Below are 26944 nucleotides of genomic sequence, written 5' to 3'. Positions count from 1 at the left end.
TTTAAAAGAACACACATGCAAATGCATTAACTGCACATGTACCGTTTATTAATTGCAATTTAAAGCGCACAGTTGGCAATCTACAGAGCTTTGACTAGCGCTTTCAGAAAAAGCTCGCGTGAACGCCGCGGGTAAACAAACAATTTTGGCAGCAGGAAAGAGAAGCGGCCAGGCGAGTTAGTGTTATAAATGGCGTAATCTGAAAATTCCTTTACCTTTGACGAAATGAATACCGCAAACACGGACATACTTGTCATTCTTTCTGTCCTTTCTGTTTATTTTTGCCAGCCAAACGCTCCGGCGCTGCTCAGACAAGAGCCTCGTTCGTTCACACTGGTTCTTAATAACCGCGGGCAAACTAAACAGTCCGATGTTTGGGTGTGCCTTGTCCTTGATAGCAGAAGAATCGCTTCTCGTTCTGCAGCCAAAAATGGCACAAATGGTCATCTTGAATCCGGAATTGTCGCTCTCCTACTACTGCAGAGTACACGACCCAGCACAATCTCCGCAGCAAGTGTTCTTAAACATGGCGGTTTCCGGTTTCCTGGCTTGCGGATGTGACGTTGGTGCAACCCATGTATAGGTCCACCTTTTGGAACATCGCCAATCTAAGATTGAGATACATTAATCTGGTTCCTCCTCTTCTGCAGCATCGTGTTTGCACCCGTCGGCCACAACATCTCGTTTCTGAGTTTACACAACGTACCGAGGTGTTTTTTAGAGGAGCACATACGCCTGCAGCTTTTCTAACAGGGCAGCTTGCGGAAGAAGTTGCCAGTTTTGAAGGCCAACATTGTTTTCGATAACAAACAGAGCAGTACAGCTATATCAGGCCATGTTCACGTAAGCCTCTTCGGAGTCCCATCGCCGTCGCGTTCTGCGGCTTCCGCCAGAAGCGAAGAACTTCAGGCGGGTTTCTCCTGGGAAATTAGCCGCCGGTGACGGAGGCCCAAGTTCTACTTTTTCGTGCCCCCAAAGTGATGGACTCGTGCCTCATAAAAATTTATCTACCACAAGATTTCCAAGCACACCCGAAAGCACACAGTACTGGCGAACCATATGTACAGACATCATAGGCAGACTTCACCCACTTTCGAGGTATCTAAAATATCGAGGGGGGGTTGAGCGTACGCGATGGCGAATTATATGCAAGGTATTGAAACGTCACTCTGATAAATGAGAGTGCACAAGGTAGTTCGTGGCGCACCCCTTTGCAGCAGTCGATACGTTACAACCACCGTAGTATGCTATCGCACACTTAAAGAGACAGACGTGCTAAGTTCTGACCTAGAAAACAAAAATTAACCGTAATAGATAAATTACTAGAATAAAAATGAAGGCCGAACTTTCTGTTTTCTTAATTTGGCGCCGAAACACCAGCGCCAGTACCGCCGCGGGGTGTCACGCATTTCAAGGTATCTTTCCTCCTTCTCGTATTCGGGACGTTGTAACTCAGTTAAGGTTCGCGGCACTTGACAAGCTTAGTCTTTTTGGCTTCCTTTAAATACAATGAAACCCATTATTAGAAAACTTAGAGTGCAAGGAAGACACTGGACAAAGAAAAGGTACACACACCACACGCTTGTGGAGTGTGTTCCTCTTCATCATCCAGTGTCCATCTTCCAATTCGAAATAGCCCACCTAGCCATCCTATTGCAATGTAGCCTATCATTACCTATAAAAGAAAAGTGTAATGCACTTGCAGACACCGTAAAAATTCATGACGTCACGGCGATATGATGAGGAAGCTTCAAGGCGGTGTCCGCGCAATTTATTGGCTTTTCGGTTTTTTGCTGCCTCCGTTAAGCTTTCTCTCATGTCAATAGTGGCTTACTTGGTAATCTATACGGATAATTCAGTAATACAGCTCAAGTCACTTTACAGTCCGTTCAGGGCGGCGTAAGTGCGCTATTCGTGTTTGCGGAGGGCGTCTTTTTCCCAGCTCAAAACATGCACGCTAGTGGTCAGAGCGGGGAACGCTTCCAGGAGCTTTGACCCGCCGTCTTATGGATCTGGCGCATGAGTCACACCCAGGAATTAGTCGTACCAAAGCTCGTCTTAGGGAGTCATATTGGTGGCCGTGCATGGACAATCACATTGAAGAACTTGTACGCACATGTGTAGCCTGCCAGTCATGTGACAAATCAGCACATACTTCTGCAGCCCCAATGCAACCCGTCACTCTTCCTGAGAGAGCCTGGGACAAAGTTGCTATCGACATTGTGGGACCTTTCACGCAAGCTCCAACGGACTGTCGATTTGCCATTACGCTTATTGATTACTACAGCAAGTGGCCAGAGGTGACTTTCGTACGCGATGCGACCACGTCTACAGTGACCAAATTCCTACTTGAACTTTTCGCGAGAGAAGGATATCCACGTGGGATCGTATCCGATCATGGACCACAATTTTCTTCAGCGAATTTTCAAGATTTTCTCACAGAGCGCGGAATCACCCATTACAACTCTTCAGTGTATTACCCGCAAGCTAACGGTTTAGTGGAAAGATTTAACAGGGTATTAAAGTCCTATATTCAATTAGCCCTGTTAGAACGTCGTGAGATAAGAACAGCGATGTTTGGTTACCTACAAATATATCGCTGTACGCCTCATGCGACTACTGGTGCTGCACCCGCTGTTCTTCTTCACGGACGCCAACCTCGCACCAGACTTGACATTGTGGGATTCCCTGACAAATGTTTCACCAATGACCCTTCAAAGGCACTACAGCTGTTGAGAGAACGCATCAAGAACAAGCAAATGACGTCGAAGCGCTACCTTCGACGTCATGACGGGACAAGAGACATATAAATTCTTCTTCGGGTGCATCATGGATGAAACTCTGTACGGGCAGCCGGGAGAGTGCGTCAGCCACGACGTTTTCGCTACCCTTCCTGTATTCCATGATGTAGTTGTAGCACAGCAACCGGGATGACCAGCGCGCAATCCTTAAAGGACGGTGACCTGTGCCTTTCGTTGAGAGGAGCGTCACCAAAGCAGCGTGGTCTGTCCGCAAGGTGAAAGGTCGGCCCCACAGGTAAACGTGCCAGTGCTCGCAGGCCCAGACGCAGGCAAGGGCCTCACGTTCACCGACGGAGTACTTCCGTTCATGCGGTTGAAGAGTGCGTGAGGCGAACGCGACAGTCTGCAGTGATGTTCCGTTATCCTGCTGCAGTACAGCACCTAATCCATATCCCGAGGCATCAGTTGTAACGTACACGGGTAATTGAGGATCAAAAAGGTGAAGAACTTCACAAGATGTTATCAACGTTTTCAGCTGCTCCAAGCCGGTTTGGGCTGCCGCAGTCCAAGCGAAAGGCGCGTTTCCGCGAAGCAAAGCACGCATTGGCTCCACAACATCAGAAAAATGCGGGATGAACTTCGAGTAGAAGCCTGCGAGTCCCAGCAGCGAGCGAAGTTCATTAATATTTGTAGGTGATGGTGCCTTGGTTATCGCCTCGATAGATGACATCAGTGGGAATAACCCTTTGGCGCTGACAACATGGCCTAGGAAAGTCAACTCTGTGACGTCGAAAACACATTTATAGTTGAGCCTGAGGCCAGCGTCAGAGAGCCGTTTCAAAACAGTGCGCAAATTGACCAAGTGATCCTCTCTGGAGCGTCCGTACACGATTATGTCGTCAATGTAAAACAAGACACCTTTGCATCCTTGGAGGATCATATGCATCATCTTCTGAAACGCTGACGGTGCCGATGCCAGTCCAAAGCACACCCTCTTAAAGCGAAATAGTCCGTCGTGGGTTATAAACGTCGTAAGATCACGACTCTCTGGACTTAGTGGTAACTGATGGTATGCAGAAGCTAAATCTAGCTTGGAGAATCGCTGTGCACCAGCCAAGCTGTTCAAAAGTTCCTCAGTTTGTGGCAGGGGAAAACTGTCCACTACTATAGATTTGTTTGGCTCTCGTAGGTCTACGCACATGCGAATCGAGCCATCCTTTTTTCTGGCTACGACAATTGGCGAGACCCACTCTGAAGAATCGACGCGCTCAATGATGTCCTGGGCTTCTAATTTTTGTACTTCTGCCGAGACTTGCTCACGAATGACGAGTGGGAGTCGTCTCAGTTTGCTGGCCACTGGTTGAACAGATGCGCGAACTCGGACCTTGTGAGTGAAACCTCTGACAGTTCCTAGCTGCTTTTCAAACAAGTGCTCGAACTCGGAACGTAATTCAGGAGGGAGCACAGGAGTTTCTTGCGTCGTTAGCAGACACCTGAGAGGTGACCCTTGAATCTTCATATCCAGAGCCGCGATGCCATCTAAACCAAGAATGGTTGTTCCTCCCGACACAACGTACAGAAGGACAGAAGTGCATCGGCCATGGAATGAAACTGGAGCAATGAAACATCCTTTTATAGGAATTGCTGACTTAGAATAATCGAGGAGCTGGACGGACGTTGATGTCAGGGGAAATACAGTATCGAAATGGCGTCGGTAAAGCTCTTCGGCTAGGATTGAAACTGATGATCCAGTGTCAATCAGGAACGACACGGAAATTCCTTCAATTTCCAAAACTGCATAAATTCCCTTCTTACGACTCCAGATGTGACAAACACTTATGTGATCGTCGCCTTCCGTGACATGCTGAATTTTCTTTTCAGACTTTCGGGAAGACTTGCACAACTTTTCCAGATGGCCAGTCTTTCCACATCTGCGACACTTAAGTGTCTTAGCTTTGCAGTGAGGGCTATTCGCCAGATGGTCCAAAGAACCACAACGATAACATTCTTGCTCTTTCAGAGCTCGACGACTTTCAGTTGGCGTCGTATAGCATGTGCACGTGCCACAGTGCTTTTCTCTCATATTTGAAGTGTTTGTGTTTTTAACGTGATGCAGTTGTGCTTCATGTCGTGCAAGTTCTCTCGCTTCTCTAGTCGCCTGATCATGCTGTCTCGCAATGGTGAGGGCCCGGGAAAGCGTAAGAGACTCTTCCAGTAAAAGACGTTCACGCAAGTACTCGCTAGTAGTTTTTTCTATAAGCTGGTCGCGCATCATGTCGTCCGCCAAGTCACCGAAGTTGCACGCTGCTACGAGACCTCGTAGCGCGGTGACGTAATCGAGCGCAGTCTCACCTGGGGCTTGTGCACGTCGACGGAAACGGTGACGCGCTGCGGTGACATTGACAGAGCTCTTGTAGTGACTTTCAAGTGTCGCAACAGCGCAGTGGAACTCATCTGGGGCAGGAGTCGTCAACGGCCCTCCGGTGGCGCTCGAAGCCAAAAAGCGCGGGTCGTCCTCCGACGTGAGGGTCTGGAAGATGCGTTGGCCTTCCAAGCCCAAGCAGTTGAGCAGAATCGCCTTCCGACGCATGGCAGGTAGGTCGGAGGCGCCCGACGCCACCATGTAGTTCCTGAACGCTTGAATCCATTGCTCCCATGGGATGACTGGGTCTCCAGGTGATGACAGGAACGGGGGTGGCGGTTGTAGCCCCGAAATACTCATCGTAGAGGATGATATGCAGCAATCGACGGCACAGATGAAGGGCAAGCCGGTAGCACATGGGTTGTTAAGTCCTCGTCGCCAATTATGTTATATCGTGCATATTAAATCAGTACGACAGGAATGGAGACATACTCATCCTCTGCATTTATTCTATCCTCTTTTTCCTCTCCCTTGGGCGGCTCCAAGCGCGCGCCTTCTCATGGCGCTGCGGTAGGCAGCGACGCCTGTCAAGTCTGGTGCGAGGTTGGCGTCCGTGAAGAAGAATAGCGGGTGCAGCACCAGTAGTCGCATGAGGCGTACAGCGGTATATTTGTAGGTAATCAAACATCGCTGTTCTTATCTCACGACGTTCTAACAGGGCTAATTGAATATAGGACTTTAATACCCTGTTAAATCTTTCCACTAAACCGTTAGCTTGCGGGTAATACACTGAAGAGTTGTAATGGGTGATTCCGCGCTCTGTGAGAAAATCTTGAAAATTCGCTGAAGAAAATTGTGGTCCATGATCGGATACGATCCCACGTGGATATCCTTCTCTCGCGAAAAGTTCAAGTAGGAATTTGGTCACTGTAGACGTGGTCGCATCGCGTACGAAAGTCACCTCTGGCCACTTGCTGTAGTAATCAATAAGCGTAATGGCAAATCGACAGTCCGTTGGAGCTTGCGTGAAAGGTCCCACAATGTCGATAGCAACTTTGTCCCAGGCTCTCTCAGGAAGAGTGACGGGTTGCATTGGGGCTGCAGAAGTATGTGCTGATTTGTCACATGACTGGCAGGCTACACATGTGCGTACAAGTTCTTCAATGTGATTATCCATGCACGGCCACCAATATGACTCCCTAAGACGAGCTTTGGTACGACTAATTCCTGGGTGTGACTCATGCGCCAGATCCATAAGACGGCGGGTCAAAGCTGAAGGCACGACAATCCTGTCACCCCGGCAAAGAATGTCGCTAACAACAGAGAGTTCAGATCGCACGTGAAAGTAAGGTAGCAGCTCTTTTGACAAGGATTTCTTGTCAGGCCAAGAAGTAGTGTTAAACTGCTTAACTTGAGAGATAGCCTGATCGGCGGCACTTGCTTCTCGAAGCTCCTGCATGGTAACTACTGGGGACAAGAGACATATAAATTCTTCTTCGGGTGCATCATGGATGAAACTCTGTACGGGCAGCCGGGAGAGTGCGTCAGCCACGACGTTTTCGCTACCCTTCCTGTATTCCATGATGTAGTTGTAGCACAGCAACCGGGATGACCAGCGCGCAATCCTTAAAGGACGGTGACCTGTGCCTTTCGTTGAGAGGAGCGTCACCAAAGCAGCGTGGTCTGTCCGCAAGATGAAAGGTCGGCCCCACAGGTAAACGTGCCAGTGCTCGCAGGCCCAGACGCAGGCAAGGGCCTCACGTTCACCGACGGAGTACTTCCGTTCATGCGGTTGAAGAGTGCGTGAGGCGAACGCGACAGTCTGCAGTGATGTTCCGTTATCCTGCTGCAGTACAGCACCTAATCCATATCCCGAAGCATCAGTTGTAACGTACACGGGTAATTGAGGATCAAAAAGGTGAAGAACTTCACAAGATGTTATCAACGTTTTCAGCTGCTCCAAGCCGGTTTGGGCTGCCGCAGTCCAAGCGAAAGGCGCGTTTCCGCGAAGCAAAGCACGCATTGGCTCCACAACATCAGAAAAATGCGGGATGAACTTCGAGTAGAAGCCTGCGAGTCCCAGCAGCGAGCGAAGTTCATTAATATTTGTAGGTGATGGTGCCTTGGTTATCGCCTCGATAGATGACATCAGTGGGAATAACCCTTTGGCGCTGACAACATGGCCTAGGAAAGTCAACTCTGTGACGTCGAAAACACATTTATAGTTGAGCCTGAGGCCAGCGTCAGAGAGCCGTTTCAAAACAGTGCGCAAATTGACCAAGTGATCCTCTCTGGAGCGTCCGTACACGATTATGTCGTCAATGTAAAACAAGACACCTTTGCATCCTTGGAGGATCATATGCATCATCTTCTGAAACGCTGACGGTGCCGATGCCAGTCCAAAGCACACCCTCTTAAAGCGAAATAGTCCGTCGTGGGTTATAAACGTCGTAAGATCACGACTCTCTGGACTTAGTGGTAACTGATGGTATGCAGAAGCTAAATCTAGCTTGGAGAATCGCTGTGCACCAGCCAAGCTGTTCAAAAGTTCCTCAGTTTGTGGCAGGGGAAAACTGTCCACTACTATAGATTTGTTTGGCTCTCGTAGGTCTACGCACATGCGAATCGAGCCATCCTTTTTTCTGGCTACGACAATTGGCGAGACCCACTCTGAAGAATCGACGCGCTCAATGATGTCCTGGGCTTCTAATTTTTGTACTTCTGCCGAGACTTGCTCACGAATGACGAGTGGGAGTCGTCTCAGTTTGCTGGCCACTGGTTGAACAGATGCGCGAACTCGGACCTTGTGAGTGAAACCTCTGACAGTTCCTAGCTGCTTTTCAAACAAGTGCTCGAACTCGGAACGTAATTCAGGAGGGAGCACAGGAGTTTCTTGCGTCGTTAGCAGACACCTGAGAGGTGACCCTTGAATCTTCATATCCAGAGCCGCGATGCCATCTAAACCAAGAATGGTTGTTCCTCCCGACACAACGTACAGAAGGACAGAAGTGCATCGGCCATGGAATTAAACTGGAGCAATGAAACATCCTTTTATAGGAATTGCTGACTTAGAATAATCGAGGAGCTGGACGGACGTTGATGTCAGGGGAAATACAGTATCGAAATGGCGTCGGTAAAGCTCTTCGGCTAGGATTGAAACTGATGATCCAGTGTCAATCAGGAACGACACGGAAATTCCTTCAATTTCCAAAACTGCATAAATTCCCTTCTTACGACTCCAGATGTGACAAACACTTATGTGATCGTCGCCTTCCGTGACATGCTGAATTTTCTTTTCAGACTTTCGGGAAGACTTGCACAACTTTTCCAGATGGCCAGTCTTTCCACATCTGCGACACTTAAGTGTCTTAGCTTTGCAGTGAGGGCTATTCGCCAGATGGTCCAAAGAACCACAACGATAACATTCTTGCTCTTTCAGAGCTCGACGACTTTCAGTTGGCGTCGTATAGCATGTGCACGTGCCACAGTGCTTTTCTCTCATATTTGAAGTGTTTGTGTTTTTAACGTGATGCACTTGTGCTTCATGTCGTGCAAGTTCTCTCGCTTCTCTAGTCGCCTGATCATGCTGTCTCGCAATGGTGAGGGCCCGGGAAAGCGTAAGAGACTCTTCCAGTAAAAGACGTTCACGCAAGTATTCGCTAGTAGTTTTTTCTATAAGCTGGTCGCGCATCATGTCGTCCGCCAAGTCACCGAAGTTGCACGCTGCTACGAGACCTCGTAGCGCGGTGACGTAATCGAGCGCAGTCTCACCTGGGGCTTGTGCACGTCGACGGAAACGGTGACGCGCTGCGGTGACATTGACAGAGCTCTTGTAGTGACTTTCAAGTGTCGCAACAGCGCAGTCGAACTCATCTGGGGCAGGAGTCGTCAACGGCCCTCCGGTGGCGCTCGAAGCCAAAAAGCGCGGGTCGTCCTCCGACGTGAGGGTCTGGAAGATGCGTTGGCCTTCCAAGCCCAAGCAGTTGAGCAGAATCGCCTTCCGACGCATGGCAGGTAGGTCGGAGGCGCCCGACGCCACCATGTAGTTCCTGAACGCTTGAATCCATTGCTCCCATGGGATGACTGGGTCTCCAGGTGATGACAGGAACGGGGGTGGCGGTTGTAGCCCCGAAATACTCATCGTAGAGGATGATATGCAGCAATCGACGGCACAGATGAAGGGCAAGCCGGTAGCACATGGGTTGTTAAATCCTCGTCGCCAATTATGTTATATCGTGCATATTAAATCAGTACGACAGGAATGGAGACATTACTCATCCTCTGCATTTATTCTATCCTCTTTTTCCTCTCCCTTGGGCGGCTCCAAGCGCGCGCCTTCTCATGGCGCTGCGGTAGGCAGCGACGCCTTATATAACAAGTCCGTTCAGGGCGGCGTAAGTGCGCTATTCGTGTTTGCGGAGGGCGTCTTTTTCCCAGCTCAAAACATGCACGCTAGTGGTCAGAGCGGGGAACGCTTCCAGGAGCATGATCGATCGTCGAGAGTGGTCGGAAGCAGACGCGTCGTTTCTCACGACCGAGGCTACTTTGAGAGCATCCTCGGGGGACCGGCGGCGTGGTGGGACGAAGTGAGCGAGGCAGGAAACCGGAATCGCGTTTTAAACTACCCGAAATGAGCGCTTTCGATGCCCCGTGGCAGTTTTAAATTCGTGGAAACGCGCGAAAATGGGGCTTCGCGTTTGGCCAGCTGAAAGCACTACTTTTCTGGCGCTGTCGTGTTTTTTATACGTAAATGAATGGTCCACGTGTGGCATAGCGACCTGCTTACCTGCTGTGGGTACAGAAATGTACAAAATATTCATAGAGAAAGTCAAGCACCGAGTTTACGAATTTATTTTTCCTGAACAAATCAGACATTGCATTAGACTGAATGAGAATTGTAAGGAGAGCCGAAGTGGCCGAGGTCGAAATTTTATGCGCCGTTATTTAATGTAGCCATATTTATGGTCAAAAATTTTTCAGTACATTTCTAAACATAGCGAAGATATTCCATGAGCTCTGAACTATCGTAACATTTTGGCCACTTTAGGCAATCTAATATTTACATCTTACACGATAGCAATATATGTTCGCGCTTCGGAGTTACAGAGCTACCAACTCAATTACTTATCTATGCAAAAAAGAATGCGCTAGAAATTAGGATTATGCGTCAGAAAAGTGATGGCCCTCCTTGATGAAAAAAGAATAATAATAAGATATTTCCAAAAGCCCAGAAGTGGACAAAAGAAATAATTTCTGCCTTTTCAATACGAAAGTTATGCCTGGACCCAAGCTATATATAATTTGGTATACCCCCTCGCCCCCCCCCCCCCCCCCCTATAAAAAGAAATCTGCTCGACAACAAAGAGCTGTTAGCTGTACGACGCCTTCGTTTAGCTATGCCATAAGCAGTTATATGACGCAGTAATGGCGTATATTTACGGCAGAATCACTCACGTAGCTCTACTTCAATAAAGAGAAGACCAGCGATGGACTCGATCAGGCAAGTAACCCTTTACTTCTGGAGTAGCATGCCAAGACCGTCGCTATAGGCTAACCTCTCAAATTATCCTCAATCTTTTTCTTTCTCTCTCGCTTGCCCCCTCAGTTATGCTAGAAATACGCTCCATAGTGTCGCCTATTTCCTTTCTTAGCCTGCACTAATTCCTTGTATTTTCACCTCAATCAAAAGAAAGCAAGCAACTCATAAACGTAAAGTTCATTCTTTGTTAGCAAACATGTGAGTTTTAAGTTGGTAAAGAACTGAAAAAGAAAACAGGAGAGCGCATGAGATGGGAAAGAGAGAAGAAATGAGACCCTCTGTGCAACGAATGCGCCAAAAGCAAATCGGCAACACACACAGAGAAGTGTAATTCACGAACGGCAGGCTTACGTCCCCAAGAGAGTTAGACCTAACCCTTCGGTTGATGCAGGTATGCTCAGGGGCATACACGCATAGGGTGGCGCACTCCTGTCTTGTGTAAGGCTACACAGCCCTGCACTTGGTCTGATGTGAAGTATTGTCTACGGTTACAATAATAGGGTCGCTGAGCATACAGTACTGAACGGCCTTTATTTTTCTTTTTTCTTCTTTCTTACTGACTCCTCTTTTTCAACTAATTTCTATGGGTGTGTGCGGTTGAGGTGTCCTCACTGAGAGATATTTGCTTCACGGCACATTACCCACTTTTCCTTTCTCCCAATTCTAAGGATCTCCTCCGCCCACCTGGATGTGGTTAGCTCGACTATGCTTTAGTAACAACAACAAACGTTTGCAGATTTTAACAATCTGTCGCGTCGTGAACTCATTTACTGTGACAGATTAAACCTTTTGCACAATACTCCAACAAATAGTGTAAACTTTCCGAATATATAGAACGATGACAACGGCGGCAATGACACGATGACAATCATTATGACGGCAGGACGACGATAACTTCGACCATAGCTATAGCCACGAAGGAAAAAAAAACGAATGCAGCATTCCGTGACAATCTTGAATCCTAGCCATATATTATATAGGAAAGCTGGGTGCCCTCTCCACGTGATAAGCAAGCCATAATTTCCAGTCGCCGAGCACGCGAGAAGTATAGGGGAGAGTAGAGCGGAGAGTAGGTGGCGAGGGCGATAGGGACACCGGCATTGCTAAGGGCCACAGCGAACCAAACAATGCCATACGGGTTTCGGTAATCATGTAGGGCCTATCCACAGAAGCTAACACACACTTTGGTGCTGCAGGAAAGGAGAGGCGGTGTCAGAGAAGGCTAGCCTAGCTGGGTAACGTCACTTTAGTCTTTTTTGTTCCTCCGTGGGTATAACGGCACCACCGAGCAACACGACAACGGCAATGACGACGAGGCGACGATGCACTCAGCAGCTTAACGGGACGGAAATGACGAACAGAGGCAGCTCCGTTTCGTGCTGTCGATTACCGTCGCCTTAAAGAGCACCGCTGTCCATGTACGTCATGTTGAGCTTGAGTCTGAAATAGTTCATGGTTTGAAACTTTCTCGGCTTTCCGGCTGTTTTTGGAATAGTTGGGGTGTTATGGCGCTACGTAAGCGCTAGGGTGGTGTTCAATGTCTCGGGTTGCGCGAGGACTTTTCGTACGCTCTGTGTAGATCTTTCTGAAGAACGATGTGCGAGGGAGAAATATTAGAGCACATCGCTTACGGTTCATAGGCGCAGCTGTTCCCAACAGCTGAGCGGTTTTTCGTGTACGCTGTGGTCAACGCATAATTCGGTGTGCTCTTGGGAAAACAACTTAGCGCCGCACCGAGCCCTCACAGCACTGCGCTAACGACGATGCGTGATCCCTCACGACCACCGGGCCTGCGTGAGTGGGCTGAAAGGAATTTCAAGTCACTAGGGAGCACCGAAAGTTCTCTGTGGCTTTATTTTTTATTTCCTTAATATGTCATGGTCAGGAAATGATTGCACCGCCTCCACCTACTCGCATAAAAAAAGTTCACTTGAAGGTGACAGGTATGCAAACATCACATAATACACACTCAAACATAACGTCGACTCACACAAGTCAAGCAGACTAAATATTAAATTCAAGTCACATTATTTAGTGAAATATCCTCAATCTTGATACCAAGTTACGTATTTACCCTTTAAATGGTTGTTTTTGCTGAGACAAAAGTCAAAAGCTCGAAACAGATATTGCTATGTGCATTCATCCTTTCTATAGCGCAATCGCCATCATGTCTCCATTGTTTCTTCGTCATTAGGCCAATTTCTTATACTAGCTTAGCCCTAACATATTATGAAGAAAAAGCAATACTTAGACCGCGTCAGCGTACCTAACTTCAGTTCCTGCGGCAGTCTTTGGGAAATGAAGACGTTAGCGACTGTGTTAAAGCGCATAACATTTGCGCTTGACAATTTGCGCGAGATTTCATGCGCCATGCAGACTTTAAGAGTGGTTGGGTCTGTGTATAAATTTCGGTAGTGAAAGCGGGAAACACTGCGGCAGACAAAGACTACATATTGCGCGTATCGCAACAACTTTATTCGCAGGCAGCGGTGTCTGCTGAGATAACCCGCTGCTGCCATGGTCTACAGAACTGCAGGAATCCCTGGACGCCGTTGAACTTCTGTATTATCATGCGAGGTTGAACTTCATAAAACGAAAAAAAAAAAAGCTTCGGACGACATTATGAAAGCTTGACAGCTGGGTGACACTCTGGAGTCCAGCTTCTGACTGAATATGTGGGCCTAAGGCAAATTAGCTGAGCGTGGAAAATTTCAAGAACCCTGCTAATTTTCGCTAGCATGCATAGCTCGCGGCGTGATAGTTTTCGCTCGTTCAGGATAACAGAGTTCACGTTGCATTCAATTCGCTTGTAGAGAGCAAATTAGCACTTTATCACACCTTTATGATGCGCTCGACCTGCCGCGGTGGCGTAGTGGCTTTGACGTTGCGCTGCTAAACCCAAGGACGCGGGATCGAAACCCGGCCACGGCGGCCGGATTTCGATGGGGGTGAAATTCAAGAACGCCCATGTGGCGTGCACTGGGGGCACTTAAGAACCCGAGGTGGTGAAAATTAATCCAGAGTCCCCCACCACGGCGTGCCTCGCAATCATATCGCGGCTTTGGCACGTGAAACCCCAGAATACTTTTCATTTTTTTTATGATGCCGTCTGGCCGTATGCTCAGGCACCTAACTTTTATAACCTCCCCGTACCCCAATCCACATTCTTCGTGAAACCCTTCCTTTTACTGTTTTATTTGTTTTATTTACCTGCCAACCCCACCACGGTTAATGAGCCATCCTGCAAAATAAATTTTCTATTCATTCATTCATTCATTCATTCATTCATTCATTCATTCATTCATTCATTCATTCATTCATTCATTCATTCATTCATTCATTCATTCATTCATTCATTCATTCATCACCGCATTAGGTGGTTGCGGTGGTGATGGTGGTGGGGGTAGTGACGATGTTGCTACAGACGTGATGCCTGTCAGGTTTGACCAGCAATTGCGTTGCCTGAAAGCTTCTGTCAGTGTCAAATACGGCGTCACCGTGAATATGTCACCACAGCGCTGCAGGAATATTATGATACAAGCAGACTTCCAAGCTTTTCGTTTAATCGGAGTTTATTACTCCGGTCAGTACCTTTTACGTGTGTGTTTATTTCACCACACCGAGAAATGGTTAGGTGTGCAGTGACAGCACCGCGAGTGTAAACAGTCTCAGTGGTGGATGTTCTACGCTGTACTGCTAAGACTAACCAGTTCAATAAAGTTGATCTCTCTATCTCTTTCAGTCTTAAAAATCGCCTGTGTGCCAAGAGAACAATAAAATAAAATGTTATTTTTATATCTACTGTTAGCCTCAGATAATATTCGGAGTAAAAAAAAGTCGATCGTTCTAAACGGGAAGTATGTACCGTATGTACGTATAAGTTAACGCCCTGCTTTCTCATTTAATCAATTTAAATGATATCTCTGAGAGGCACGGTCCAGTTACATAGTTGGGAATTAGCTGATGGCTTTCTCTTCTGGCAAACAATTTGACGTGGTAGACAATAGTTGTCTGGTCATGTTTTTTTACTATATATCCGAGTACCGGAAAAAGCGCGATGACCGAGGAAAACTTTCAAGGCAGCCCTAGAAACGCTTGACGCACGATAGAGAAAACTTCCCCAAGCGACATAGTAATAATTTTATTCAGAGACGCCACACGCTTTGTAGCAATGACCTCAGGCTGCTTATATTCCCCGCTTCGCCAGTAGTCTTTGTTTCTCAATCTCGTCATTACACAGCAAGAAAGACGGCTTTTTCTTTCCCTTCATCACTCTAACTGCAATTCAATAACATCTCTATGTTTCACGGAGCTTAATCCCCGCCCCTCTGGCACCATCCTCAGTGACGGCTTGGGCACCGAAAAGGCTTACTTCTCGTTACATGCACCGGCACTTATCGTAGAGCGTTTTTCTCTCACTACCAGCGGTCACTTCATAAAAATCTTCAACTTTATTACAGTTCACAAAATCCGCTCTTTTCGCTGATGCAAATCTGCGTTTTCGCACGTCCCTTTGCAAAATGTGAATGGAATATTATAAAGGCACTGGGTTCCCTCGATTGCCGCCATCATTGATCTGTTATATTGAATCTTCAATTCTTTCGTTTCCCCCTTATCTCCGCGCTTTTATTACTGCAAATGCAGAATACATTTCAAGTGCCGGAAGACATTACCGACGTAATCATGGAGGACTAAAAAATTAACGTTATCGCTTTTAAATAAGCAGGCAAGGAGCACTTCGTCCTGTGTGGGTCTTTGCCTGAAAGAGAGGGAAAGAAAGGAGAAGAAAGGCAAGGAGTTCAACCACATGAACGTCCGGTTTGATACCTTACAATGGGGGCATAGGAAATGGAGAATATAACATTGGCAGAGAAAGCTCAAAACCCGTTATTTCCAACCCTGATCCATAGTCTCGCTTACGCTTCGATGCGGCTGCCTTGCGGAGGTATCCTTTAAGCCAAGTTCATTTATATTCGCTCAGGTGGCGGACTTGATACGGGTCTTAGCAGCTCAGTACTTGGTTTCCTGCGATAAGGCTATTTGAGGTTATTGATATGCACTCAGTGGTCTTTAGTTGCTCACTACTAGGCCACGGATTCCCAGTTTCAGGCACGGCGTCCGCATTCTGAACAGAAGGAAAATGGCCGGGAAAGGCGGGTGCGAAAACACTCGTTTGCCATGCTTTGGGATCACGTTAAAAGTGGCCGTGAGAGAGTAAATTAATAGGTGAAAGGGAGAGAGGCCAAGTGTAGCTGTCCGGTTGCCTGGTCTGCACTGTGGAAAGTGGAAAGGACAGAAAAGGTGAGAAGAAAAGAGCATACAATTGAACGCCTTTATAAAGAAGTTCTCTGACGCGTATAACGATTCTACTCTATACACGTCACTTGATTGTAGAGGTCGCGCATCGCACCACTCACAATAGAGTGGACGTTCAACAAAACAAAACCTCTATAAAAATAGGAATACAAGAGAGACATTGAAAAATAAGCCGTACATATTTTTTGCACACTTTCATTGACAGAATGTGCAATTACAGCCAACCTCGCTGCACTGAGGTTTACTGCATGCACCATGGCGAAACGCAAGAGCTACGCAAAGTAAAGCTGCAGATCGTACAACACCATTACGGCCTCCCTTGCGTAAAAATTCTTGGTTAGTTTGCAGGATCTTCATCGTTGTTGCCTACAAGGAAGTACGCGTCTCTTCCGGCCTAGAAGGCTTTGCAGACGTCGTAGGGTCGTCAGTTAGGCTTTTGTCACCACGACGACATCAACTGCAATCTATTAGTCAGCCGCCCCACCCACCGGTGCATTACAACAAGAAACGTACCAGTTGAGCGATTCCTGGAGCAGTGCAGCAGGATTACTCCTGACATTGGCACGCTGGTCAAGCGTGTGCGCTGCTGTTAGCGCTAGCGCAGCTTGGTGACGTATGTGCGGGGGGGGGGGGGGGCGGGGAGGGGAAACGGAGGCACGGGAACGGGGCGTTTGTTGTAAAGCAACAAGAAGGACATCGGGGACGCCTAAATATTTTGTTGTACAGGTCAATTTGTTGTAGTGGTGTTTGTTGTAGAGGTATTCACAATACATATGAAAGATGGGAATTCAGGCAGGACATAATCCTTCGCTACACATGTTGTTAGGCTGTAGAGGCTTTCGACTGTAAATATCAAAAGAATCTGAAAATAATCTGCAGAACCTCACTACGGCATCTCTCTCAGGTCGTGTATTGTTGCGCTAAATCCGGTTCTTTAAATTTATGTACCGATACGCCCCGCCCCCCCTTCTGTCTTAGCCGTTATTATTACTTCGATAGAAATTCACCGAAGCAGCTTAGTGGCTATCGTGTTGGACTGCTAATCCCGGCCTCGGCGGTCGTGTTTCGATGGGAGCGAAATGCAAAAACACCCGTGTGCTTATCACTGTAACGGTGTTTTCTTGTCGTACTGGTAACACCCCTACAGTTAGGACTTTACAAAAATTTATAGAGGACGACAACGGAGCTCTAAATGAAAATTCCGGGTGACAAAAGACGCAGTTGAAAACTATGCAATCATTCTGACAGCCTTAAGCGCACAGAAATATCCGACAGGAGAGTTTCATATCTCTCCCTGTGAAATTCTATTGTCGGATATTTCTGTAGGCTCAAGGCTGTCAGAACAAATACATAGTTTTCAACTACGTCTTTTGTCATCGCACATTTAGTTAAAGCTCCGTTATCGGCCTTTATAAATTTTTGTAAGGCCCTAACTCTAAGGCTGTTACCAGTGCGACCAAAAAACCCCCTAAGGCTCTAAACATTTTTACAGTGTAGATTTAGGTGCAAGTTATGAGAACCCCAGGTGGTCAAAATTAATCCGGGGTCACCCACCACGGCGTGTCTCATAATCAGATCGTGATTTTAGCACGTAACACCCCACAATTTAATTTATTTATTTCGATAAAGCCGCGTTTTCGTGTTAGGGGTTGTACCACTACGCAAGTAGAGTGCATGCAATGATTTCATGTCAAAGAAACGCGCTGCAGCAGATACGGTATTTTCATGTGTATAGGACGTGGTTTCTTTCTAAAATTTCGGTGGTGCGTCTTATGAAATTTTCCCTAATGATGATAAGGGATGTCGTACGATTGCACTAATGACAAGGCCGAAAGTCCCAACAACGGTCAGCCAGACAATGTTCACCTAACGTGAATAAAACACATTTATCTTGCGCGTACAGAAAACGATGTGAGATCTTTTCCTTGGGCTGAGTCAATCTCTGATAATCAGACCGCGGCATAATCCCGTAACTACGGCATTTGGCGACGAAGATGCGTGCGTGCGAGCCTGTTGGTCTGCCGTTGCAAACAGCGTACCTTTCTATAAGACCTGCACATTGTACAGAGGTGCGTTATATTATATCGACTCTTTTGTAAATATGGCTGTTTCTTTTTTTTTTTTGGGGGGGGGGATACGTCCTATACATGGGTGCGACTTATACACCGTAAAGAACAGTGCTTTCTTTTTCAGCCATAGCTAAATGAGCGCTCGGACTTATTCCGCAAGACGTCTGGGAGTTTGTTATTACCTCAAATCTCGATGAGGTAATCGAGCAGCAAGAGAGCGAAACAGCAGTTATTGTCAGAGCCTTTCCCGTTAATATTAGCCGACTTAAATGTTTCATTATCTCTGGAACAACCGGGAAATGTCCTTACGCGAGCTCCGAAATGGGGCTCCGCGTGAATAAAGAGTACAAATTAAAGACAAGACTTGGGGAACATAACTCTTATTTATTCAAATTTCCCGGTGCGCGATTTCGCAAGGGTAACATCAGCTGCAGGTGTCGGCTGCCATTAATTTTTATTTCAACCATTCTTCTTAGGCAGGAAGCAGTTTCTGCCATGAGTCAGCAAATATAATGTGATCTTATGCTAGTGGAAGTTTTAGTCCATTGCGGCAAGTTAATTTATATGTTCTGCAATTTCTCACATTATAGATTCCCCGGGCGTGGTGATAAAGAAACAACAATTTGCACACTGATTGACGTGCTTGCATTTCAGCAGGGCTGACATTAGGGCTAGACGGTAAGGAATCATGTGTGACTTCAGCAGCTCCCCGCTGGTGACAGAAAAAAAAAAAGAACGACGAGACACGACTGTGCTCACAGCTAAAGTTTAGGTCATCGTCAGTAGTTGAAACCATTACATTGGCGTTATTATTAGCTTTCGACTACCATTCCTGATGAGTGTCTTGTTCTATTTAGTTACTTCTGTCCTAAATGAGTTGTCGTGAGAAGATTGTCCCAAAATAGCTCAACTACACCAGTTGTCTACGTTCTGAATAAATAAATAAATAAATAAATAAATAAATAAATAAATAAATAAATAAATAAATAAATAAATAAAAGCCTAAAAGGAATTAATGGCCATGATGATTAGCCTGCCATGATGCTGGAGCATTTTATAGCTTTCTGTGAAGTAGTTCACTATTTATTACCCACGATTGACGTCTCTAATAGGTAGCAAGGCTTATAGGGGAAATGAAACTTCACTGACAGTATAAAGAAAATTGTTGAACATCAACGAAAGTGCCTTTTTTCCCGGGTTTCAGGGAAGAAGGTCACCGTCCGCGGTTCGTCATGCTCTGTGTGCCTTTAGACGTTCGCTCTTTTTATTCGCCTTTGGACAAACATAAACGAAAGATGCACAGTCAGGGAGATCTTCCGTGACTTGCCTGAAGCCGGCGTAGACCTGGCAGCAGTTGTTAGAGAAAACCTGAATTTCTTAACTTTGGCAATGAAACATGCGTTTCTTACAGATTGGTCGCTTGTATTGATACGGCCTTCTTGTCACATGACAGTTAATCTTTAAAGTTGACACGAGCCGTGCGAGCTTTCTGTTATTCATGTTTCTAAACACATACGTGTGCGTGCACATTGCGCAACATCTACAGAAAGTACTAATGGAAGGTTGGGCCGCTGGAGTAATTATTTGGAAGAGAGGAGCTTAAGGATCAACAAATACATAGAAGTGTATCCAGCTATATAATACAGAAAGTCGGTTAAATTATTTGAATGACAGGGTGAAGGTGGAGACTAAGCCTTCGGTATCGCATCGCAGGCTGCGCTGAAAGCACTGCATTTCGCTTACATTTATTTAAGGAGAGGTGTTAAGGAACTATTTAGGAAAGTATAAACATGAAAAAGCAGAACACATGGCGAAAAATTTATGGTAAAACTTGCAAGAAACTCATAAAAAGTAGCGGCACCGTATACTATAGCGCAATAGTCTATAAGAAAAAAAAATTGCTTATGTCTAAGCGCCTGATACTGTCTAGGGAGGTACAAATGAACCGTTGGGATGCATGACACATGGCATCTGTGATAAGCAAGATATGCGGTCTCGGCGAGTATGAGTAGAGCTTTAGCCTCATTACAATGTTCCGACAAGGACACGTATCTTAATTGGTAAGTCCAACAATGCTATTCCACTGCATGATTCACACGTTGCCACCATCACGAGAAGGCAAAAGGCGAGGGTTTTGCCATTAGAGTTGATTGCGGTAATGTAGAAAATCATGAGTAATACGTATTACAGTTTCTGGGAATAGTTCTTGTTTCTTTTTAGTCGTTCTCTTCATGCCTACGACTATCCTTTTAGCTTAGTCTACAGTGACAACTTTGTAAATCAGGCGTAAATCGATGCCAAGAAAGGACATCATTCATATACACATTTTTGTGCTGTTGAACGCCTCAATGTCGACTGTAAGTTTTTTTTACAGAATGGCCTGAAAAAAAGTGTATCTTTAAAGTAATAAAAGTTATATATATATATATATATATATATATATATATATATATATATATATATATATATATATATATATATATATATATATATATATATATATATATATATATATATATGCGAGTTTCACATAAGCGAGTTTCTCATTGTTTTTCGCGCACCATATGACGACGTCATTGGGTGGGTCGTCCTCTGGGACAGCAGTGCTCGGGCCGGAAGAAAAAACACTCGGAGTGCCAGTCGGCCCTTCCCTAATTTCCCACATACCACATCCCCCGCAAGTTTTTCGGTTAGCGCAGACCCAAACGAAGCGTTTCCCGCAAAGCCTCTAGCTAGCAAGCCGGAAATGGCGTCACATTTTTCTCCGGAACCACCGCTACTGCACCATAGTTCGTGTTCCACGCTTCACTTATGCCCCAATCTTGTTTCCTTCTCCCCTCCGAAACAGAAGAATTAAAAGGCCACGAGGTAGAAGGCGGGAACGACACTGCTAGGACATGAGGTTGTCACGTGCTCGCCTGTGTGATCGCTTTTTTCCTCTTATTTTGATGTTCTGTTCATTCCGTTAGCAAGAACGAAGTCGCATTTTTCCTATCTGCAGGAGATGAGATGATGGTGTTCATCGAAGCGGCAACCTCAGTGCAGCATTCTTATTGGTAGATGTAGTTCGTCGATGCACCCTACCGAGTGTCACTTATGTTAGGCGTGCTACATTAATGTGGTGACGGAGGAAAGGCGAGATAAAAGTGTAGAAGATGTGAGGGTTAATATTGATCACCCACACTAACTGTCTGTCCTAGTAGGAAAAAGCTGTTTTTTTTTTGTAGGATTCAGTTTCCATGTTCATGCTGCAAATTCTTCATTGTATTTAGAAGAGCACGCAAAGCGATCGACTCCTTCACGAATGGAATGCACTGCCGAGTTTTGGGTACGAAAACCGTACCATCCACAACAATATTGCACAGGTACTCATCGTACGTGAGCAGCTAGAATATTTTCCTAAGTAGTACGCACGCAGTAAAGTAGTGTAACTTTCTGTGCGGGCAACACCAGTACACGGGACAGGCACACAGAAATGTCTGACCATACAAGAAATGGTCCGGAAGCAAACCTTCGACGGATATTTCGGCTTCCGGAATCGTTAATGCTGATCGTTGATAGCCTCCCGATCCGAGGGTTCCGGCTAGCCTGCGGCTACGTATACAGAAATATCCACGTACGATGGAATCAGTCCTAAGAACGAGTCAAATGCTCCTTGTTTTTATCAGCCTGCATTTAGTATATGCTTCCTGAGCATGCCCGCGGAAGAAAAGTGCTCTCATGTCACTCTCGAGTGGCCTTTCACAGTGCACAACAATTGTTCTGGCGTTACGCTTTGTGAGGATCCTGAACATGGCGGCCAATGACCGTTCATTCTCTCTACGTGCAGGAAAGAGCTCAGTTATTATGTGCATTGGGCATTGGACATGATGAGACATGGGACAATCAAAGATGCGATTCCGTTGCTAAAAATATGAGTGCTCTGTGCAAAAACCTGGCCAGTTGACAAGAGGAGTTATGGAAGCTGTAGAGATCGAAACGTTGAGGCACTCGTGTCAGTAAGCGTTCTTAGACGCTATCAAAATTTATACTGCCGTAACTTGCTACAGCTGAAGATTAGGTGAGTTGGTATGACATACTTACTGTGCGTGTATATGCGTTCAACTTCTTTGTATTACGTGATTCAATGAGCTTTTCACTAGCAAGTACTGCCGTAGTTAATTCTTCTTAATTTTTTAATTGTGCCTTTTGCCCATTTGTCTCGTGAGCTTCACGCTTGTAGAGCAGCATTTGTTCTGTGCGGTCCAGAAATAAACATTTATTTATTAGTGCACCAGATGACCGTCTTACTGTTTCTTTATGTTCATTGTGTGCCCTAGCACCGTTTGTAAGCCATGAAAAACGCAACTAGCGCAACAATACATGTTTAGTTCCACATATCGCGTCAGCCTGAACAGTGCAGTCATGCGAACAGTACGTAGTCAGAATTTACTTTTCCTTTAGACATTCCTCCTTGTATGCCATTTGCGACATGCAAAGCCAGCTCTGTGCAGAGTACACAGTCTTCACGCGGTCCCACCAGCAAGTTAGTGCACCGGGTTGTCGATAACACAGGTCGTCGTTCCAAAGCATTTTGAGTGCTGTGTTTGACGTCTAAACAGCCCCGAGGCACGCACAGTCAAGCTACCTGCCCTTGGACTGTCGCTTCCATCCCGATTGTTAACTAAACCATCTGATTTGGAGTTCTTTCTTTAATAGTACATGCTCGGCCTCACCATGCGCCGAGTCAATAACACTGGGTAACGGTCTTCCAGCAGCTAGACTGAAGCTACCATTAGTTAACGAACTCGCATTGTGCAGCATGCATAACTAAAGACATGAAAACAAAACAGTGATCCTTGCACGTAGCATTGGGCACACCAGTATGAAGCTTAATGTAAACGTATGTGTTCTCTCAGCATTAAACAAAGGTAATGCAAGAAGAGATGCTCTGCAATCCGTTGTTGACGTGTTTTAGAGGTTTGCTATATATAAAAAAAAAATTGAGTATGAATCGAATATTCTTTGGTGTTCGATTGGATTGTGCTTAATATTCGTTCGTGTAAGTCCTTGCTATTCAAATCATGTTTAATTATCGATTTCACTTTTCAAATTTTTCGGATATTCATCTATCAGAAGATAAGGGACTGCGAAATGTATGGGAGTTCATAGTGAGAAAGCCAGACTCAAGTGGGGACTGTAGCGAATCACTCTGCTTTAGGGAGGGGTGTCCTTAGTTGCTGTGTAGAAGCAGCAGTGTCCGAGCGAATGTATAGATTAACTAAGTTGAGCTCAGTTTTTTACAGTCATTCAATAAAGATGCTTCGACATTAGGTGGACTACAAATTTGTTTACTCAATTTAGGCAAAGCAATTTGCTATTCGGGCAGTCTCCCCATGTTTCATTGCTGTCATTGTCACGGCGCTAAATATGTAATCGCATTTCTGTTATTCTGATTTAGGAGCTGATCAGTCGACCGGAACTGCAGTTGTGAGGGGTCTTATATGTGTGAAATAATGCACATAGGCCTTATTTTTTCTTCAGACAAGAAAACAATTGGTTAATAATTTTCCGTTTTCGAAGGTTGTAGTGCTCGAATAACTCGTATTTGATTCGATCAGAAAACTTCGCTTTTGGAGCAGCCGTAATGGGGGTGGTATCTGCCGTTGTTTAATATGTACAATGTGTAATGTAATTCACAACGTGCGTACTACCTGCAATCGGTTTTGGAGCAATTTGGACAAAACCAAAGAGCACGAACATCTATGACCAACTATCTGAGTTCGTCATAAAGCTTCGAACTCCTTGCTTTTTGCTAGGTCGCACAAAAGCCACGCACTCCAATGTTCTCATACAAAAGATTGCAGTTAACACATCAGGCTGAGAGCACAAAAGAAATTATCTGCCGCTGTTATTGCTGAAAGCTTGCTAGTGCCATAATTTTCCAAGGGAAATCGAGCTTATCGTCGTATCAGTACTTCAAGCCGAAATGGCGCAGAAATTGTGACCAGAATTGTTTTCTTTTGCTCGGGAGAGCTACAGCTATTGCACAGGTCTCGAGAATAGCCTCCCAAACATCCCCGCATGATTCATTCGGTTGTACGACCGGTGTATGACCGGGTTCAGCGCGGTTATCGATTCGGTGTTGCTGAATTTGTGTTGTATTTGTTGGTTTGTTTGTTCGGGCTGTCGTCTTTAGTAACATTTCTCTGTTTTTTTACTTGCTAGTCCCAATCACAAGACGTATATCACCGAGAACGAGAGCTATTGACTTTGAGACAGCACAAGCGAAGAAGTCTAGGCCATGCCAAATGCACAGCGCCTATAGCATACTTTTAAGACAAAGCCTTCTTTGTGATTTCAGGTTGATTTGGGGTTCATGTGGTCTCGGTTTCTAGCCACTTGTGTCTCGCAAATTAGACAATTTTAGGCCTTCTAGTGTGCGTGGTACCGCAAAAAAAAAAGAAAAGAAAAAAGGAGTCGGAACTGAAGCTCGGAACCAAAATCACTCACTAATCAGCGTAGAGCTACGTACGGAGCAATAATATTGCGTAACTAACACGAAAGAAAAAAAACGAGTTGGCTTAGATGCGCCGATCAGAGATAGTGCAGCCTAAATATTTGGATCCATCCTACAGGTAGTGCAGTATAACCAACAAATTATTATTATTATTTGTTTTGAACACATATACACATATACACAGGTATTAGGAAAGGGAAAGCGAGGAGCAGGCTGGCAACTGCCACCGGAAGGGGCACAACGCCTGCCTACTCTTTTGAAGGGAGGTGACAGCAACACAGAAATCACATGGTATATTAAGGCACCCAGGAAGACCTTGTCTCTCTTCGATGTCTACACCACTGTCAATCCGCTGTTTTTTTCCTTGCTTACCACGGCATAAAAAGACAATAAAGGTGTTTCCCAAACATAAGCCTGGACCCCCGCATGCCGCCTATCTACTAAGATAAAACTGTATTCATCCCACGTAGTTGTTTTTACTCTAAGAAGATTGCGATCAAAGAGATGTGGATGCTTCTTCAAGAAAATAATGCACAGTAAGAAAACACGCATTGTAAACGCGCGGCCTGGAAGGTATATTGGATTTTTAGAATTTAATTGAAAGAAGGCAAAGAGGTCAGCTCAGGCCGACCTCTATGCCTTCTTTCAATTAAATTATCTCTCTCTCTAGGATTTACATGGTCTACGCCACTGAATGTTTTTCGGCTGGTAGCGCCTCTCAGAAAGAGCAAGAAGGAGAGTGGAAGAGGTAAAGAAAGGGAACGAAAAGATAAAGGTTAAAAAAATTAAATTATGGGGTTTTACGTGCCAAAACCACTTTCTGATTATGAGGCACGCCGTAGTGGAGGACTCCGGAAATTTCGACCACCTGGGGTTCTTTAACGTGCACCTAAATCTAAGTACACGGGTGTTTTCGCATTTCGCCCCCATCGAAGTGCGGCCGCCGTGGCCGGGATTCGGTCCCGCGACCTCGTGCTCAGCAGCCCAACACCATAGCCACTGAGCAACCACGGCGGGTGAGATAAAGGTTCTCCGTTCAATTTCTTTACCCCTTCCACCCTCCGTTTTGCTCCTTCTGAGCTACGCTACAAGCCTAAAAAAGTCATTACGTACCAACTCGCCCAAACTGCCACGCTTTTGAACGCCGCTGAAGATATTAAACTTGAGCCTATTATAGCAGTTGACGATTGATGTCGTGATGAAGTATTCTAGCGAGAGTGGTCGTTCAATCAATGGAGGTTCATTTTCGCCTGAAAGTTCAAAGGCCACTATGAATCTGCCTATCAGTCTGGACTAGCTCGCGCGGCCAAACCCGGCGTCCTGCCCACTAGGCCGCGACTGTATGTAGAACTCATTCGTCGTTTGGAATCATCGCTGTGCTACGGTTGGCATGGGAGTCATTAAGGTCACAGAGTGGGGATGAAAAAAGGGAAAAGGGGAGAGCCCTTTTGCCCTTCCTCCAGCAAACGAATGGCATCTGATGCACAAAGCGCGAACGACCGTGCAAGTACCACTCGCTAATGAATGCCTGCGGGGAGGGCACACATTTTCTCAGTTCTGCAGTGCAGGACATTAAAATCCGATCGTATGAAGTTGTTATGTCAAAATGCGAAGGCGGTTATAACCGCACGTCATCAATCATTTGGCCTCACGGAACTTCTAGCAGTATTCTACCACTTGCGCATATCTTGTATCACCCTTCGCATGTGCATGAAATGTGTTATTTTGTCGCGTTGGGCGCCAGCGAAAATGGTAAAATTTGTTAACTTATCTTGCAAAAGAAATATTTCCCCGCTACACCGATGGTAAGACCAACTCGAGGCAATTTCTAAATGCGGCCATACGTTTAAAAAGATCAGTGTGATCTGTTTGGCGACTTAAAGAGGATGTGTTCTGCAGGCTATATTCAAGTACTCTGCCGAGAAATGCGTCAAATTTACGTCGACATGTTACGCAGGTTTTTTCCTGAAACATGACTTCTAGCAAAACCTATACGGTACAAGGTAATCTTTCTCAGATCTCGCTCCAGGCACTGGTACAACGTTTCCCTTCGGGTGCGTTATCCCATTGAGAGGGTAACGGCTAGATACATGCTCTCCCGGTAGCATCCTCCTGTCTGTCTGTCTGTCTGTCTGTCTGTCTGTCTGTCTGTCTGTCTGTCTGTCTGTCTGTCTGTCTGTCTGTCTGTCTGTCTGTCTGTCTGTCTGTCTGTCTGTCTGTCTGTCTGTCTGTCTGTCTGTCTGTCTGTCTGTCTGTCTGTCTGTCTGTCTGTCTGTCTGTCTGTCTGTCTGTCTGTCTGTCTGTCTGTCTGTCTGTCTGTCTGTCTGTCTGTCTGTCTGTCTGTCTGTCTGTCTGTCTGTCTGTCTGTCTGTCTGTCTGTCTGTCTGTCTGTCTGTCTGTCTGTCTGTCTGTCTGTCT

The 26944-nt window shown here is 45.9% G+C and overlaps 1 protein-coding gene across 2 annotated transcripts in view; it reads right to left on the bottom strand.

Moving 5' to 3' along the window:
- The window catches only part of LOC135915302 (uncharacterized), a 181882-nt gene that overhangs the window by 34350 nt on the left and 120588 nt on the right, over positions 1 to 26944 (bottom strand). The window contains exon 1 of one of the 2 annotated variants that reach the window (XM_070539178.1): positions 5094 to 5611. The exons of the other annotated variant lie outside the window; for it this stretch is intronic. Coding sequence (XP_070395279.1) covers positions 5094 to 5463 — 370 coding nt within the window. The 5' untranslated portion in view covers positions 5464 to 5611. Of the gene's footprint in view, positions 1 to 5093; positions 5612 to 26944 lie in introns of those variants that run through there. 2 annotated transcript variants of the gene reach the window in all.

The sequence above is a fragment of the Dermacentor albipictus genome, chromosome 5, assembly GCF_038994185.2.
Source record: "Dermacentor albipictus isolate Rhodes 1998 colony chromosome 5, USDA_Dalb.pri_finalv2, whole genome shotgun sequence".
Taxonomy (NCBI): domain Eukaryota; kingdom Metazoa; phylum Arthropoda; class Arachnida; order Ixodida; family Ixodidae; genus Dermacentor; species Dermacentor albipictus.
Note: the sequence above shows the minus strand (reverse complement) of the source record. Positions and strands in the feature narration are given on the sequence as shown.